At 37.8% G+C, this 20,360-nt stretch overlaps 1 protein-coding gene across 8 annotated transcripts in view; it reads right to left on the reverse strand.

The window, feature by feature from the left end:
* The window catches only part of RABGEF1 (RAB guanine nucleotide exchange factor 1), a 102,817-nt gene that overhangs the window by 29,299 nt on the left and 53,158 nt on the right, over window positions 1-20,360 (reverse strand). For 7 of the 8 annotated variants that reach the window (XM_017653159.3, XM_017653162.3, XM_073215226.1 and 4 more), the window contains one exon: window positions 5,196-5,365. In XM_017653159.3, coding sequence (XP_017508648.2) covers window positions 5,196-5,365 — 170 coding nt within the window. The remainder of the gene's footprint in view (window positions 1-5,195; window positions 5,366-20,360) is intronic. The other variant, XM_017653164.3, reaches the window with a different exon arrangement.

Below are 20,360 nucleotides of genomic sequence, written 5' to 3' on the forward strand. Positions count from 1 at the left end.
CATTATAAACTATCATCTTGAATGTAACGCACTGCATGTACTGGCATTGACTGGTCCTCTTTGCATTGCCCTGTGGGAATTGATATCAGGGAATTGGTGCAAATGCTGATACTCTGGCTACTGCTATTACTATGAGTAATAAACTGGCCCTTTTTTCTAACCCGTGAGACCCATATCCATGAAACTATGTATCCATGAAACTGGCAGGCCAACTAATTAACTTGCAAGTGGGGTAAATCTCAGATTCTTCAGTTCTAAAAGAGCTAAGTGATGACAGGTTTTGTGTTGGTAAATTCTTTGAGGTTCCACAAAATTTGTAAATGTTTTTTCAGAAAAAATACCTCTGGCAGTGTAGAAGAACCCTTTTCAAGTACTCTCTAACTCTTGCTGGATCACCTTGCCTATGATATATGTCATTTTCTTTGTTTTCCTTAAATTTTTTTCTTCATACTTTAAAAGTTTGACAATGTTCCTTTGAATAGTAATACTGAGAGGTACTCTATATACTTTGTTAATTGTCTGAAGTCTTTTTTTTTTTGTTCCCTCCCAGTTTTGAAAAACCCAGTTCTGGCTACTTCATTAATTATGTTACTCTGTGTACTGTTTCTGGAACTCCCATCTGTAGGATCTGGATCACCATGATCTATTTTTCTGGGTTAAGTATCTTTTTTACTTCAGTTAACTGTTCTATTTAGGTTTCAGCTGTAATGTCCATATTTTTTGTATTGCTAGTTTCTGCTTTCAATAATTTTTTTAAAAAGGAAAATAAATATATTAAGGCTTTAATCCTCTTAAGTAAAACTTAAAAAATTCGTTGCTAACATTTAAGGTATACCAAGCGTATGGTTCTCTTAGCAGGGAATATACCTTGAGGTCATTAGTGGCTAGCAGAATATAGATTTAAACATTTCTAGATTTAGATGAACAAAAAAAGGCAAAAATAATTGTGTCAAATTAAATTATTGGCAAAATAAAGGTGGTGAGAATTGTTAAGGTACATGTGTTCATTTCATATCTCTAAGTGAAAGCCAACAGTCAATCACTTTTAGCAGTTGGATAGTTATTAATTATAAATTAACTCATATATGTTCTTCACACAGGTTATCACAACATTTTGTTAGCAAGGAAAATGTTTAAAACTCTTGCCCTTCCTTCATTGAATGCAATGGGTAGGCAGCAAAGTATTCCAGTAACCTGCATGCTATCATGAGATGCAGAGGAAACGCAGTGCAGCCAGGCACAGCTAGGCAGCCAAACAGCAGAATTCCTGAAGAGACTGTATTTGCTTAAAATATATTGATGTTTCCAGAGTTTGAAAGATACAGTGTTATTCATATCTCTGGAGGTCCAGTAGTGTCTTGTTGGCCTCTTCTCTATGTATGTGGAACTATTAAACATGTAGTCCTAAAAATCAATAACAAACTCCTGAATATGAATTTATTAATGCAATTGTGCAATTGTATGTTAGCCATTGGTTACTTGGATTTTCCAACATGGTTTGGGAAAAGGTCAAAAGTATTCATAGATGAGAAAAGATGAACTATAAGCTTTCAAGAGTTGTAGCAGCTAGTTAAAAAAAAAAAAAAACCTTTAAAAGGAGCTGAGTTTCTTTCACTATGCCTATCAGGTGGGTCTTGGAGTGTGCGCATGCAACTTTGCAACTTGCACCCTACCCTTACTAACTAGCGCAAGTACGCCAGCTCTTTCCCCTCAACCAGCATGCACAATGAGGTCTCACACCCGTAAGGATCATAGCTAGCTCTATTTGACCCATCACTGGTTCTGTCTGAGTAAGCTATGTTTCTGGAACACCTTCTGAATGCTGACTTCAGTCACTACAAGGTCCTTCTAGAGGTTCTTCAGGTGAAGTTACGGTCTTCCGGAACACACATTGTGTTGCCTTCTCCAAAATGTTTACAACCTCTAGCAAGTCCCTGCAGAATTCCTGAATACCACATAATTGTTTTATCGTCCACCATTTTTGGCTCCTCTGCCACAGAGTATCTCAGTATTGGCCAAACCTTACATTTGTTTTTCCATAATCTCTTTTAGCTGCTCTCCTAACCTGACCTTCTCTTTCATGAGTATCTTCTCTGCTGAGGGGGTATTTCTCTTCTGTTCCGTTCGGGCCCATTCCTCTTCTATTCTGGCCATTGTCTCTTGTTCTGCAGCTGTGCACAACAGGAGAGGGCCTGAGAGACAACCTGGGAGACTGTGCCATGCCAGCCTCACTGGCAGAACCATTATGGCTGCCCCTCGATAATGTTCAAGTTTTCTCTCATGTATCACTGTATTCCTCTAGAACATGTTTTTGATCTTTTTTATTCACTCAGCACTCTCCACACAGTTATCCACTCAATCTTTTATCTATTTCTGTTTCTTACAATGTATGGATTCCACCAGCCAGATGTTTTCCTATTGTCTTGTTGGCTCACTTCTCATCCTTGTGGTTTTTAGTTATGGTGGGAAACAAACATCTAGTTGGCTCTATACAGTGCTTTAAAATTACTCTGGGCATGTAAGGCTTTGTCCAAATGACAAAATAAATCTATATATCCTCATTTCATTGGTGACAATATCCATCTTTGAATCCATGGCCACTTAGACCTATTTGAAACTCAGTTCTTTGGCTGAGATTCTTAAATTGTAGTTATTTTTATAATGATAAGAAGTTTTAAAAAAACCAAATCTTGTAAATTCTTCTTAGCTTCTTCTGCCACATCACCCCACCAGCCATTTTCTCAGTGAAACTTAAGTTTTTGCTATGGTGACTTCTAAGAGGAGAAAAATGGCTGATGACAACTGTTCATGAACTTATGTTATGTTCACCATAAGTGGATTTTGTGCCAGTAATGTAGCTGCCTTTTTTCATTTGCAATAGAAACCCCACGTTTTAAAGCATATGAAAAGGGACTCTAAGACAATACATATTTAATATTTAATAGCTGAGAAGGTTAAGCAAAAAGAAAAAAGGCAAAACAAGCCAACTTTAGATATGCTTAGCAAACAACATTTGTTCGCAGTGGAGCATTACAACGCACATCCTGTAGTATGTGTGAATTATGTAGGTGCAGAACAAAATTTCACCCTAAAAAGATACTCTTTTGGGATGAGGAAATTTTTTAAAAAGTCTGAGTGTAGATAAAGTGTTTTCTGATGAAGACAAAATGGGTGAAAAAAAAATGCATACACTCCAAAAGTGGAAAAAGATGTGGGCAAGGGTTGTTCATTGTTTTGGACCTCAGAATTTTTGGGAAGAATACTGCTATAAGATGCAGGAAGGAGTATCAGTTAATGACAATGTCAACAGGGAGGTTTCAAAAGATAAGAATGAATTTTCATACTGAGTAGGTCATTAGAGTAAGATGACTGAAGAGTTTACTTGGTGAGCATAACATCAAGATTTCTGAGCAGTTTTGGTGAACTGTGTACAGGGGGAACTATGACATACTTCATTACCTCACAAGAACTATATCCCAATTTGTACTCAATCAAATTCTCTCAAGAAATGTATATGATTAAGTTATTTGAAGCTAGTTAGGTGAGGTTGGTATATTCAAGTATAATAATTGTTTTATTTATTTGAAAGGATATTAGTTTGCAGCCAAAGGCAGACAGGATTCTCCAGGGACATTAAGTTAAATGAGCATCTGTTCAGTATCAGATTTGTGCCAGGTATTGTACTAGATAGTGAATATACATGCATGGGACTTGGCCACTCAACCATGAAACACTTCCTGCTAGTCTAGAAATGGAAAATAGGTTGTACAATGGCTCTTCAAACAGTAGGAATCTGAGGCCACATCCAGATCTCTGCTATCAATTAGTGATGCCTTGAAAACAGGCACATTTGTATCTGTACCAGTTAATTACCTCCTTACTTCAGTATACTGATTTAAAAGCCAACTAAATTAGTACAGAACAAGACCACATTACACACTGGATCAAAAAATTACCAGAACAAATCTGAGTGGAGCAATTTTCTAAAATACAGTTATTATATAGTATATGTTTTATGTACTATAGTATAAACACCAATATACTATAGATAACGTAAACATTTTATATGGGCTAAAGAATAAAGCTACAAAACCTTAGTTTTTACTTATGATTAAAAAAATGAAAGTTGTATACTACATGAACTCTGAAATTTTCCATACTGAGGAACTCTATCTTTGCTTCTAACTCAAGTCATCAATACCTGCTTGCTATAACTCTAAATCTCACTACTTACTTACAAATACTTTGAGAAAAAAAGAGGGCTGCATACTTATTCTCAGTGTAATTGCACACCAAAACACAAGTTTCTTTTCTCTTTTACTAACTGAATTCAGTATTAAAAAAAACTTTTGGCAGAAGTCAATTTATTAGCCTCGTGATCTCTGACCACAGCTGGAATATAGCTATGCAATTAATCACCTTGCTATTTTTCTTACGCCCTTTTCCTTTCTATCTAATACTTCCTCACTTCATAGAAGGGACTTTAGTGCTACTTCTGAGTTTAATAGGTCAAGAATGTTACAAACAAATCATTACTTACACAATGAGTCCCCTTAAAGGTAGTCAAATTGCAACTAAAATTATGGGTTAGAAATTAAGGGTTAAAGACACACAGTGGAAGACATAGTTCTAGTTCTGACATCTTAGTTGTGTAACCTTAGGTCACTTATCGTCTCTGGCTCTCTACTTCCCCATCTATAAAATAAAGGGACTGAAACCAGATAGTTGCTAAGGTCCCTTTCTGCATCTAAATTCTAGATTAAGAATTCTACCTAAGGAGAGAAAATTAAAAATTAAAATACAAAACAAAAACAAAAACAAAAAAACGTAAAATGACTGCTACTGGTCTAACCATTATTACTTAAAATTCAAGGTCTACTAGGCTCTCTTGGTAGTTTATACTATTTACAGGGTGGCAAGTTAAGAAGGCTTATTACTAAAGTACACAATACAAATGACTTCAATGTCAGAACTTTCCACACAAAGATGACCCAAATACCACTGAGTTGCAATGGAAATGTACTAGCCTGGGAGTTGGGTTTTAACTTGGTTTAGTGACATTTCTCAGGTAAGTAACTTAACATATCTGGGTCTTGATTTGCTCACGTGTAAAGTGACAAAGTTACACTAGATTATCTCTGAGATCTTTCCTAAAACCACAATTCTGTGTTTCTAAGTGGTTATTCTCAACCTACCCTTTTGTAATGCATTGCTTCCAAAAACAGCTTGGTCTGCTTATAGATTTCTTGGCCTGTCTTGTGGAAGGTCTTGAGAAATTCTATGAACTCTTTAGACACTCTATCCGTTTCAATGCTGGTTTGCCGGTTTATGGAAGGACTGGGAGCTTTTGCTTCCTGAATTTCTGCTGGGAGAATTAAACATAGTAAGTTTCATTACATAGATAATCCATGCATGGAATTGCTTTAAATGTCTAATTTAAGATTATTTAAATTATTCTTAACCAAAGTTAAATTTGAAGTTAAATTATTTTATGTTTAAATATTTGGACAACTTTCCTTAAAGTAAGCTAAATCCATTTCATGAGTAGGAAGTACAAATAAATAAAACTACATAACCTAGAGGATATAAAAGTTGCTCTATTAGTATTTTCTTAGTTAAAATAAAATAAGCTTTGATCTGCATTCTTAACTGTTAATACTGAAGTGGCACAACAACTTTCTCAAATATTGCATGAGATTACAAAACTAGTCAATAAATTAAATAACAATCAGTAAAAGCATAAATATGTTAGATGACTTATATAATGTTAGACAGTCTTTCCAAACCCATTTTACTTGCCAAAAAGTCAAAGGCTAATTTCTTTGTGGGAGACTAACAATTATTTCACCACCATTTGGTTCTCAAGTCATACTGTTCAAAGTGAAAGAATGTATCCAAAGTAGCATAATGAGCATGACACATTCAGCAAAGAGGCAAGGGAAGCAAACAAAACACTGTCTAGTCAGTTGGCCACACAACTCTTTCCCCTCTTCAAATAAATACAGTAAAGGAAAATGGGACCTTACAGAACAAAGATGAAGGTGTTGTAAGAGAGCAAGCACTGTCAAAAAGTATGAATTATCACTTGGTCTCTGATCATATTCTAAGCCTCATGATTTTGAACTGTGCTAACTGAATACCTATAAGGAATTAAGAGTATCTCATATCCCCAAGATTCCCTTTTATATACAAAAAGAAAGATAATTAAGAAGTATCTTTTGAAGGGTATTAAAATAAATCTATTACCTGCTTTCTCACAGTAACTTCTTATAATCTTATTTTTTAACTTCAGTACCTGAGATACATTTTAATGATGAAGTTGAAATAAAGTTTTAAAGTAATAAAAGCATTATTCCTATGAGTGACTGGTTTATTCAAGTGAGCCAAACACAAGTAGAAACCTAAAAGAACCTACTATTAACTGTGGCAAAGATAAAGATTCTACCTCTCAGTCATTACATAACTAGTTATTAAACCCATGTGGAACTTTACTGCCTATGTTCAAATTAAAGCAAAAGTGCCCTTACCCCCCTAAATTATACTTTCAGTTAACAAAACAAAATTGTACTACATAGCTGTCCAGATCTAGTATTGCCTATCTTCCAAATTATAAAGTGCTTCCTAACTATGGTTCAAACTGTAGAACTCAAACTAAAACAATTCAAGCATATCTTGAAAAAAATAAAGAAAAGAAAAAAGCACAGAAAGACACTATATATATGGCTAAAAATACTATCAGTCAAAAGTACTATCAAACAACTAAATAGAAAAAATATTTGTGGTTACATCACAAAGGGCTACTTGCCCTGTGTATAAAGGACTCATAAATAAAGAAAAAATCCAACAGTTCAACAGGAAAAAAATGGGTAAAGAATACTAACAGTGCAGAGAAAAGAAATATAAATGTACATCTAAACATCTGAAATACGCTCAATTTCTTTCATACAAATATGCAAATTCAAACAACTATGAGCTGCCATTTTAAAGATTAACAAATAGACAAAAATCTAAAGTTTGAAGCTGGTGAGGATATAGGGAAAAAGGCACTGTCATACTATGGAGGGGGAATGCACAGTGATGTAACTGCAATTTGGCAATAATCATCAAAATTAAAATACATTTATCCTATGACCAACAATTCCATTTCTCAAAAATCTACTGATATTATCTACTATTTTAGCACTACTTATAACAGCAAAAGACTGGAATGGCACAATGGCCACCACTAAGAGACTAATAAATTATGGTTTAATTTCATAAAATGGAGTATTACATAGTGTTAAAATTCAAAAGTATGCCTTTTATGTACTGACAGGAAAGAGTTCTTAAACTTAGTGTAGAGTAAAAAAAAAGCAGAGTATGTGAAGAACTGTTTGGTGTTCAACTTAAAATACTGTGTTCTTAATATAGAAACAATGCTTGTATTTCAAGAATAGCCAGTCTGCCACGATTATCAAGCTTCTCATTCTCTAGTCTAAACACTCAGTTTAAACAGTCTTCCCAACAGAACATATGCTCTTGAATTATGAAGGTAACATTTACAGCTATCATTCACCGAGAATTTTCCATATGGCAGATACTGTGCTTTATTATACATTCTTGTTAATCCTTAAAAATTCTGTTAGATTCCTGAAACCATGAAATAATAAATGCTTACCATTTAAGCCATGAATACACTGAGGCAGAAAGGTTAAGTCACTTACTTATGTGCCTCAAGTTATACAGGTAGGTAGAGGACAGGCTGGAGTGAAATCCAGATCTGTTAGATTCCTAAACCCAAGTTCTTTACAACCACATGGTAATGTCCCTCCTGGTACTGTAGCACCAATTCATTCCCATTTAAATCAGTCAAAGAGTATTAAGTGAGCACCTACTACATAAGTCTGTCTGCAAGGTAAATCACGTATTAAATCAAGCTAAATCTTTAATATTTAAACACAAAAATCCATAAAAGCAAAGTCTTCACTAAATTTATTTGAAGAACAGTTGTGAAACAGGAAAGAACCTGATAATATCAATTTCAAATCAAAATTTGATCTAGTAAAGATGATTAACACCATTTCTTGTTCTAAAAACACATCTTATATCCTAATGTTAAAAATATTACCACAGAAGGGCAAAGGGAAGATGGCAGCGTGAGTAGTTCAGTGGAAATCTCCTCCAAAAAACATATATATTTATGAAAATACAATAAATACAACTATTCCTAAAAGAAATACCAGTGGATACAGTACAACAGCCAGGATACATCTACATCTGCGAGAACTCAACATCAAACGAAGGGGGTAAGATACAAGCTGCAGCCAGGCAGGACCCGAATGCCCCCCTAACCCACAACCCAGTGGGAAAAAAGGAGTTGGAACGGGGAGGGAGTGAAAGCCCAGGACTGCTAAACAACCAGCTCTAGAAATCCACATGCGAAGCACAGACACAAGGTGCACGGGGTGCTGGATATCAGAAAAACAGAAAAGAAAAACCTGCGGGCAGGTCCCCGCAACTGGCGTCCCTGAGACAAAAGAAAAACGAGTGCTTTTTGCAACTCTTAAAGTGACAGGGATCCCACAGCTGAATGAAGTTGTACGGCACACTTAGCCAGCAGCTGGGAATCCTGGGGAACATTAGGTGACCTAACCCCCTGGGTGGCAGAGCAGCTCTGAAGCCCCTCACGGCACTAAGCAGCCTGCCAGTCATTCCCCTAACTGGCGCGGACCCTGACACACCAGCCCAGTAGTGGGAGAATGGCAGCACACGCCAGGGATGGTAGTGCCAGAGGGGAGCGGGAGCAGCCCGCGTGCACCGGTGGTGCAAGAGAGGACCAGGAATGGCCCAAGTGAGCCCACTGCTGCGGTGACCGAGCAGCCTGGGAGCAGCCCATGTGTGCCAGCGGCCATGGAGCCACAGAGGCCCGGGAAAGGTCCGCGCGAGCCCATGGTGGTGGCGACCGAGCATCCTGGGAGCAGCCTGTGTGCACCAGTGACCACAGAACCAGAGGGGCCCGGGAGAGGCCCACATGCACCTGCAGTGGTGCCAAATGGAGCAGCTGCACTCCCAGCAGCCGACCAGAATCCCAGCCCGATGCACAGCCACCCAGGCCAGACCCAAAGGCCACTGCTGGCACTTAGCTGCCCTGCAGGGGTGCCGCTATAGCAGAGGAGCAGAGGAGCGCACCTGGCGTGCCTGCCACTCGCTGCAGAGCTCTGCGCTGCTCTGACGGAGACCCCACCCACAGCAGCTTAGGGGATTAACCCAGTGGCTGCTCTAGGAGTGTGGGTAACCGACACAGGCAGCGTAGAAGGGCAAGGCATCCAGCAAGAAGGAAAGGACTTTCTTCTCCCAGCTGACACACCTGCAATCTGCCTACAGTCACAACTATCACCATGAAAAGGGAGAAAAATTTAGTCCAGTCCAAAATAGTCCAGACAACCCCTGAGAGAGGATCTGCAAAGACAGTTCTAACCAGTCTCCCTGAAAAAAAATCCAAAATAAAAATCATAAACATACTGATTGATCTGCAGAGAAATATGCAAGTGCTAAAGGAGCAAGTACAGAGGGAGACTACAGAAATAAAACAATCTCTGGAAGGACTTAAAAGCAGAATGGATGGGATGCAAGAGGCCATTAACGGACTAGAAACCAGAGAACAGGAACGCATAGAAGCTGATGCAGAGAGAGATAAAAGGATGTCCAGGAATGAAACAATATTAAGAGAACTGTGTGACCAATCCAAAAAGGAACAATATCCGCATTATAGGGGTACCAGAAGAAGAAGAGAGTCAAAAAGGGATAGAAGGAGCCAAGATGGCGGCGTGAGTAGACCAGCGGAAATCTCCTCCCAAAACCATATATATCTTTTTGAAAATACAACAAATACAACTATCCCTAAAAGAGAGACCAGAAGACACAGGACAACAGCCAGACTACATCCACACCTGTGAGAACCCAGTGCCTTGCGAAGGGGGTAAGATACAAGCCCCGGCCTGGCAGGACCCAAGTGCTCCTCACCCCAGCTCCCGGCGGGAGAGGAGTCAGAGCAGGGGGGAGAGGGAGCGCAGGACTGCTAAATAGCCAGCCCTAGCCATCCACACCAGAGCACAGACACACAGTGCGTGCGTGGGGTGCTGGAAACTAGGGAAACAGGACAGGAAGACCTGTGAGCAGGTCCCTGCAGCCAGCGCCCCTGGGACAAAGAAAAGCTAGTGCTTTTTGAAAGTCTTAAAGGAACAGTGACCCCTCAGCTGGACAGAAGCGTCCTGGGACACTTAGTCCAGCAGTTGGGAATCCCAGGGAACTCCAGGTGCCCTAACCCCTGGGCAGCATCGCAGCTCCAAGGCCCCTCACGGAGATAAACAGCCTCCTGGCCATTTCCCCTCCAACAGGGCTCTGCAATATTGAAGCAGCAGCCTTAGGCAGGCCACACCCACAGAAACAACGGAGCTAAATTCCATAGTGGCCGGGCAAGAATAAGAAACCTGTCCAGCACAAGCCGCTAGAAGTCACTGCTCACCGAGGAGAAGAAAGCCACAAACCAGCAAGAAGGGACATTCTCCCAGCCATCACATGCGCCAGCTCCGCAAAGTATCTCTATCGCCATGAAAAGGCAAAAGAATTTGACACAGACAAAAATCACAGTCAACTCCTGAGGAGATAGACCTAACCAGTCTGCCTGAAAAAGAATTCAAAATAAAGATAACCATGCTGACGGAGCTGCAGAGAAATATACAAGAGATGACGTTCGGAAGGAGATTACAAAAATGAAACAATCTCTGGAAGGATTTATAAGCAGAATGGATGAGATGAAAGAGGCCATTCATGGAATAGAAAACAGAGAACAGGAAGGCACAGAAGCTGACGCAGAGAGAGATAAAAGGATCTGCAAGAATGAAACAATTATTAAGAGAACTGTGTGACCAATCCAAAAGGAACAATATCTGCATTATAGGGGTATCAGAAGAGAGAGAAAAGGGGATAGAAAGTGTCTTTGAAGAAATAATTGCTGAAAACTTCCCCAAACTGGGGGAGAAAATAATCCATCAGACCACAGAAGTACACAGAACCCCCAACAGAAGGGACCTGAGGAGGACAACACCAAGACACATAATAATTAAAATGGAAAAGATCAAGGACAAGAACAGAGTTTTAAAGGCAGCTAGAGAGAGGAAAAAGGTCACCTACAAAGGAAAACCTATCAGGCTATCATCAGACTTCTCAACAGAAACCTCACAGGCAGGAAGAGAATGGCATGATATATTTAATGCAATGAAACAGAAGGGCCTTGAACCAAGGATACTATATCCAGCACGATTATCATTTAAATATGAAGGAGGGATTAAACAATTCCCAGACAAGCAAAAGTTGAGGGAATTTGCCTCCCACAAACCACCTCTACAGGGTATTTTAGAGGGACTGTTCTAGACGGGAGCACTCCTAAGACTAAACAGATGTCACCAGAGAAAATAAAAATCACAGGAAAGAAAGCAGACCAACCAAATACTAACTTAAGGCAAAAAATAAAATCACCTACCCACAAAACAACAAAGAAAACACAAAAGAGCACAGAATAAAACACCCAATATATAAAGAATTGAGGAGGAGGAATAAGAAGGGAAAGAAATAATCATCAGTGTTTATAATAGCTCAATAAGTGAGTTAAGTTAGATAGGAAGATATTAAAGAAGCTAACCTTGAATGTTCAGTAACTATGAATCTAAAGCCTGCAATGGCAATAAGTACATATCTTTCCATAGTCACCCTAAATGTAAATGGACTTAATGCACCAATCAAAAGACACAGAGTAATAGAATGGATAAAAAAGCAAGACCCATCTATATACTGCTTACAAGAAAATCATCTCAAACCCAAAGACATGCACAGACTAAAAGTCAAGGGATGGAAAAACATATTTCATGCAAACAATAGGGAGAAAAAAAGCAGGGGTTGCAGTACTAGTATCAGACAAAATAGACTTCAAAACAAAGAAAGTAACAAGAGATAAACAAGGACATTACATAATGATAAACAGCTCAGTCCAACAAGAGGATATAACCATTATAAATATATCCGCACCCAACACAGGAGCACCAGCATGTGTGAAACAAATACTAACAGAATTAAAGGGGGAAATAGAATGCAATGCATTCATTTAAGGAGACTTCAACACGCACCTTATCCCAAAGGACAGATCCACCGGACAGAAAATAAGTAAGAACACGGAGGCACTTAACAACACACTACAACAGATGGACCTAATAGACATCTACAGAACTCTACATCCAAAAGCAACAGGATACACATTCTTCTCAAGTGCACACAGAACATTCTTCAGAATAGACCACATACTAGGCGACAAAAAGAGCCTCAGTAAATTCAAAAAGATTGAAATTCTACCAACCAACTTCTCAGACCACAAAGGTATAAAACTAGAAATAAATTGTATTAAGAAAACAAAAAGGCTCACAAACACATGGAGGCTTAACAACATGCTCCTAAATAACCAATGGATCAACAAACAAATTAAAATAGAGATCAAGGAATATATGGAAACAAATGACAACAACACAAAGCCACAACTTCTGTGGAACACAGCAAAAGCAGTCTTAAGAGGAAAGTATATAGCAATCCAGGCACTCTTGAAGAAGGAAGAACAATCCCAAATGAATAGTTTAACATCACAATTATCGAAACTGGGAAAAGAACAAATGAGGCCTAAAGTCAGCAGAAGGAGGGACATAATAAAGATCAGAGAAGAAATAAACAAAATTGAGAAGAATAAAACAATAGAAAAAAATCAATGAAACCAAGAGCTGGTTCGTTGAGAAAATAAACAAAATAGATAAGCCTCTACCCAAACTTATTAAGAGAAAAAGAGAATCAACACATATCAACAGAATCAGAAACGAGAATGGAAACATCACGACAAACTCCACAGAAATACAAAGAATTATTAAAGACTACTATGAAAACCTAGTTGCTAACAAGCTGGAAAAGCTAGAAGAAATGTACAACTTCCTAGAAAAATACTACCTGCCAAGACTGACCAAAGAAGAAACACAAAAGTTAAACAAACCAATTATGAGCAAAGAAATTGAAGCGGTAATCGAAAAACTACCCAAGAACAGAATCCCTGGGCCAGATGGATTTACCTCAGAATTTTATCAGACACACACACAAGACATAATACCCTTTCTCCTTAAAGTTTTCCAAAAAATAGAAGAGGAGGGAGTACTCCCAAACTTTCTATGAAGCCAACATCACCCTAATACCAAAATCACGCAAAGACCCCACCAAAAAAGAAAATTACAGACCAATATCCCTGATGAAGGTACATGGAAAAATACTCAATAAAATATTAGCAAACCAAATTAAAAAGTATATCAAAAGGATCATACACCACGACCACGTGGGATTCATCCCAGGGATGCAAGGATGGTACGACATTTGAAAATCCCTCAACATCATCCACATCAACAAAAACAAGGACAAAAACCACATGATCATCTCCATAGATGCTGAAAAAGCATTCGACAAAATCCAACATCCATTCATGATAAAAACTCTCAGCAAAATGGGTATACAGGGCAAGTACCTCAAAATATTAAAGGCCATATATGATAAACCCACAGCCAACATCATACTGAACAGTGAGAGGCTGAAAGCTTTTCCTCTGAGATAGGGAACAAGACAGGGATGCCCTCTCCCCACTGTTATTCAACATAGTACTATTATTCAACATAGTACTGGAGGTCCTATCCATGGCAATTAGACAAAACAAAGAAATACAAGGAATCCTGATTGGTAAAGAAGTTAAACTGTCACTGTTTGCAGATGACATGATATTGTACATAAAAAGCCCTTAAGACTACACTCCAAAACTACTAGAACTGATATCGGAATACAGTAAAGTTGCAGGATACAAAATTAACACACAGAAATCTGTGGCTTTCCTATACACTAACAATGAACTAATAGAAAGAGAAATCAGGAAAACAATTACATTCACAATTGCATCAAAAAGAATAAAATACTTAGGAATAAACCTAACCAAGGAAGTGAAAGACCTCTACCCTGAAAACTATAAGACACTCTTAAGAGAAATTAAAGAGGACACTAACAAATGGAAACTCATCCCATGCTCCTGGCTAGAAAGAATTACTATCGTCAAAGTGGCCATCCTGCCCAAAGCAATATGCAGATTTGATGCAATCCCTATGAAATTACCAACAACATTCTTCAACAAACTGGAACAAATTCTTCAAAAATTCATATGCAAACACCAAAGACCCTGAATAGCCAAAGCAATCCTGAGAAGGAAGAATAAAGTAGTGGCGATCTTGTTCCCCAACTTCAAGCTCTACTACAAAGCAACAGTAATCAAGACAATTTGGTGCTGGCACAAGAACAGAGCCACAGACCAGTGGAACAGAATACAGACTCTGAACATTAACCCAAACATATATAGTCAATTAATACATGATAAGGGAGCCATGGACATGAAATGGGGAAATGACAGTCTCTTCAACAGATGGTGCTGGCAAAACTGGACAGCTACATGTAAGAGAATGAAACTGGATCACTGTCCAACCCCATACACAAAAGTAAATTTGAAATGGATCAAAGACCTGAATGTAAGTCATGAAACCATAAAACTCTTAGAAAAAACATAGGCCAAAATCTCTTGGACATAAACATGAGTGACTTCTTCATGAACATATCTCCCCGGGCAAGAGAAACAAAAGCAAAAATGAACAGGTGGGACTATATGAAGCTGAAAAGCTTCTGTACAGCAAAGGACACCATCAACAGAACAAAAAGTTATCCTATAGTATGGAAGAATATATTCATAAATGACAGATCCGATAAAGGGTTGACATTCAAAATATATAAAGATCTCACAAACCTCAATAAACAAAAAACAAATAATCCAATAAAAAAATGGGCAGAGGAGCTGAAAAAAGTTCTCCAAAGAAGAAATTCAGATGGCCAACAGACACATGAAAAGATGCTCCACATCGCTTGTCATCAGAGAAATACAAATTAAAACCACAATGAGATATCACTCACACCAGTAAGGATCACCACTGTCCAAGAGACAAACAACAACAAATGTTGGCGAGGTTGCGGAGAAAGGGGAACCCTCCCGCACTGCTGGTGGGAACATAAATTAGTTCGACCATTGTGGAAAGCAGTATGGAGGTTCCTCAAAATGCTCAAAATAGAAATACCACTTGACCCAGGAATTCCACTTCTAGGAATTTACCCTAAGAATGCAGCAGCCCAGTTTGAAAAAGACAGATGCACCCCTATGTTTATCACAGTCACTATTTACAATAGCCAAGAAACGGAAGCAACCTAAATGTCCATCAGTAGATGAATGGATAAAGAAGATGTGGTACATATACACAATGGAATATTATTCAGCCATAAGAAGAAAACAAATCCTACCATTTGCAACAACATGTATGGAGCTGGAGGGTATTATACTCAGTGAAATAAGCCAGGTGGAGAAAGACAAGTACCAAATGATTTCACTCATATGTGGAGTATAAGAGCAAAGAAAAACTGAAGGAACAAAACAGCAGCAGAATCACAGAATCCACGAATGGACTAATAGTTACCAAAGGGAAAGGGACTGCGGAGGATGGGTGGGAAGGGAGGGATATGGGCGTGAAAAAGAAAGGGGGCATTACAATTAGCATGTATAATGTGTGTGGGGGTTATGGGGCAGGCTCTACAACACAGAGAAGATAAGTAGTGATTTTACAGCATCTTACTACGCTGATGGACAGTGAGTGAAGGGGTATGTTGGGGGGACTTGGTGAAGGGGGGAGCCTAGTAAACAGAATGTTCTTCATGTAACTGTCTCCTAATGATACCAAAAAAAAAAAAGTACACGTTTTTCTTCTATTTTCTGTATAGACTAGGTTTCAATACACGTTTATTACAAATTAAGAAAAAAATGTTACCACAAATCTCACATTTCTCAGATTATCCAAACAACATAAGAGCAGCTAAGTAGAATATTGAAGTTCTGCCTTTTTCAGTTGTTCTGACTATAGTTATATAATATGTACTTTTTCAGTTGTTCTGACTATATTTATATAATATGGACTAAATGGCTGATAATCCATGTATAAGAAAAATATATTTTGGTCTTTGCCCCTGGCTTCCTGGAACAGAGCTCCTAATACCCTTGGAATTTCCTGAGTCACAAGGAGCATCTTTTTCTATTCATAACATGCCCCTTTCTTTCATGTGAGTTTATGCTAATGAGGTGACTCTTCTGGGACCCTACATAACTTTAGAGCCATCTAGATAAGGGGCTAGTCACTGGAGGAACCAGCCCAGTGATTAGAGGGTTGGAACTTTCAGTCCCATCCCACCCTTGACTTCTGACTTCTGGCAGGGGAGAAGAGATGGAACATGTTCTATTACCAGTGGTCAATGATTTAATCAATCATGCTTAGGAAATAAAGCCTCCATAGAAACCCCTAAACGTTGAGGCTGAGCGAGCTTCCAAGCTGGTGAACACATCAAGGTGCTGGGAGTATGGCACACTCAGAGAAGGCATGAAAGCTCAGTGCTCCCTTCCCTACCTTGTCCTATGTATCTCTTCTATTTGCCTATTGCTGAGTTGTGCTCTTTATAATAAACCAGTAAGTGTAAATAGTGTTTTCCTGAGTTCTGTGAGTTGTTTTTAACAAATGATCAAACCTGAGGAGAGAGTTATGGAAACCCCAGTTTATAGTTGCTTGGTCAGAAGTGTGGGTTCCCTCACTCCTGGGGCTTGCACCTGGCATCTGAAGTAGGGGCAGACTTGTGTTCAACTTGGGGAATCATTATCTCAGTTTCATCCAAATACCAAAGAGGGCCTCCGGATTTAAGTAGCATGCCATCAGTGATCCTTCAAACAATGTAATTAACACTATGCTTCTACTTCATTAGCATCTGAAATTCAGGTCTTGGGACGGCACTAAAAGCTGGGGAATTATAGTTTTATTTTTTAAATCTTATTTGAATAACTTCAAATTTACAAAAAAGCTTCAGGATTATTACAAAGAATTCCTTTATATCCTTTATTCAGATTCACAGAATTTTAACATTTTGTTACATGTCTGTATTATTTTTTCAAGTAGATCTTATATATCATGCTCTTTACCCCTTAATATGTGAATTTCCTAATAACAAGTGTATCTATTATACAGCTATGATAGAATTACTGAAAAAAACTGGTTTTTCTTCTTCCATAGGATTCAGCTAAGCATCATACACTAATTGTGGTCAGGTACACTTAGTCTCCTTTAGTCTGGAAACATTCCCAGCCTTCTTTTCCATGACACTGACAATTTTGAAGAACTGGTTAGTTTAGTGAATGATCCTCGATTTGAGTTTCTCTGCTGTGTTCTCATGACTGGATTCAGGTTATAAATTTTCAGCTTGGATAGGCAATTCATGTTGTGTTCTTTTCAATGTATCATATCTAGACACACATGTTTGCTTCCCCCCATCATTGTATAGTTACCATTTCTCTATTTATAGTTAATAAACAAGTTGTGGGAATTAATGTGAGATCATGTTCACTTGTTCCTCAGAAAACTCTCTCCCCTCACCCCAGATTTAGTATCCATTGATGAAATTTGCCTGAATTAATTCTTACTATTAATCATTGCAAAACAGTACTTTTCTATCTCCACCAGTCCTTCTGTATTTATTAGTAAACATTCCATGGGTAAAGAGCTTTCTCTTCTTCCTTAATTAATTATTTATCTATTTTATTAGTTGGATGGACTAAAGATTATTTTATTTAATCAGCTGTACTCCATTTATTGTCATTATTTAATACTCAAATTTGGCCAATGGGCACCCATTCTGGGTCCTTGACATGTTTCCAATATTTTGGGGAGACCCTTCTTTGCCTGCTCCAGCCCTGGAATCAGTCAGTTCTCCAAGAAATGCTAGTTCACTTTAGTGAAGATTGGTATTTAGAATCTAGGGTCCGGGTAGAAAGATTGGCATTTTAATTCTAAAAACAGAAAACATATTCCTTCTAGGACTGTTACCTTTACTTTGTAAAAGAGGCATATTAGATTCTACTCAGGGTGACATCTATTTGAGCTCTAAAAGAAAATGGCACTTTGGAAGTATGAGCAAATGTTTCAAACTTGGCCAACTCACTATGATTTACTCTGTAAGCTGTAGTTCACTTAACCTTAGTTTGAAGATGAAAAAAACATAAGCAAACTCTCTCTACAATTGAGCTATTCCATTACCTTCTCTGAAGGGCATCCAACTCTAACAGGATGTTAAAATATTCTTCAAATCCTTTAGGTTATATTTGTACTCTATATTTACTACCAAGCTGTCTTGGCTTAATAGCTTTCTTTCATGCTACCAAGTAAAATATCATGAGCAATCGTATCATATATTATTAATGAAGTATTAATGAAGTAGAATAAAGAATACAGAACACAAAAAGGCCTATTTTAATCTAGACCCAATAAATTAAAACTTCATTTAGTACAGGTTAGTCTTATATACACACAAAGGCTGAAATAATCACTTGAAACAGTAACATAAGGAACTGTGAAACAAAGATCCAACAAGGTCCTCTTTTCTAATACATATACATCAATTTTTTTCAATATTTTGAGGTCATTATCCCCATATGATTCCTATAGACAAAACACAGCTAAAGATAAAAAAATCTTAAGTAAAAATCTATCATTCAAAAGGAAACAAAGAAAAAAGGTAAGAACTAGTCCACATACAATTTTTAAAATAAAAATAAGTTCTATTGTTTCTTTTAAAACATATAGTGCACATTGCACAGAAGCTTTAGGACACAATTTTTAAAAACTGCCAAGGATAGTTAGTGAATGCGTGTCACTATTATGCACTTCAATAACAGATACCTCATCATATATCTATATAAAAAGAGATATAAATATTTGAGGTCAAGGGATATAGTGGGAAAAAACTAAACCAGGAGTTATGAGACCTGAGTACTAACAAATCAACTCATTATATAATCTTGGATAAATTAGTTAACCTTTATTAGCTAACCTTTTATACTGTCATATGTAAAATGAAGCAGCTAAAGTTGATGGTTTTATAACTGCCTTCCTATTTCATCTGCTGTCATTTCACCATAAATCATAAATTCAAAAGGCTAATGAGACTTTTCCAAAGTAAGAAACAGCATTTAAGCTAAATAGGAATTAATGGCTTTGATCAAACCCTTGTGCTCCTTACCAGCAGAGATTATGCTACCTGAAAAACACCATGCCCTTCAGCTAGTTAACATTTGTTGGGGACTTACTATGTGCATCAGGTAATGTACTAACTCTTACACACATCAAGATAATAGGTACTACTGTTCCTCAGAATAGACAGGGCTTATGGAGCTTAGTTTGCTCATTGTCACAATAGCTAGTAAACGGCAAAGCTGAGACTCAACCAGAATGACTACAAAGCTCATGCTCTTAACCACCCTACTACACTACCTCCTAATTAATAAACTACAAGTCAAGTACATTCTTAATTTAATCTCTAGCAGGTACTGATTATTCCCCTTCTTACTGCAGCAGAGAAAACTGCTATGAGTGACAGCCAATCAAGAAACAACTCCAAGTTAATTAAGTGAACAAAAAGATTAAAGATGTACATTTATTAAAGTGCTGTGTTATGGTTTATAAGCAACACTTCCTTTTAATAAAACAAAACAAGAATAGTCATAAAATCTGAAAGACCAACTAAGATTTTAAGGTGTGACATTATTATTCATTCCCCTGCCTTTGGGCAGATCAAAAACCTTATGACAACTACCTCCCAGGTTGAGCGTTAAGGGATGCACCCAGGTCCAAGACAACAGCTCTTCTGGTAGCATTAACTTAGTTCCCAGTCTTTCCGACCATTTCCAATTCAGTCTAACTCTGATCACCAACATAAAGGTTTGGAGACATTCCTTCTTGATTTCTGGCAGGCCACTACAACTAGCTTTTCCACTCACTGGTAGAACAAGTATGACTTCAGTGACAATTTTTTTGCTGGTTATATGGCATCTTAAGAAGTAGGATAAGATCAAGTACATACATATTCATGTACTAAAAAAAAAACCCCTATTACATGTTCCTTTCACCTCTCTAAATGCCTAAAGTGAGCTTTTTCCTGTATGTTGTCCAGACAGTTCCTCAAGACACAGGTTGTCTCTCAGGTAAGCCCTCAGAATACCTTTTTCAGATGACTTTAAGCCTAGAACAGTTATTTTGATAAGGTATGGATAGTGAAGATATTATACTACAGAGAATAAACCAGGATCCAAAAACTAAAGGCACAAAAAATAAAACATCCAAAAAAGATAGCCATTT

This window comes from Manis javanica, chromosome 10 (assembly GCF_040802235.1).
Source record: "Manis javanica isolate MJ-LG chromosome 10, MJ_LKY, whole genome shotgun sequence".
Taxonomy (NCBI): Eukaryota; Metazoa; Chordata; class Mammalia; order Pholidota; family Manidae; genus Manis; species Manis javanica.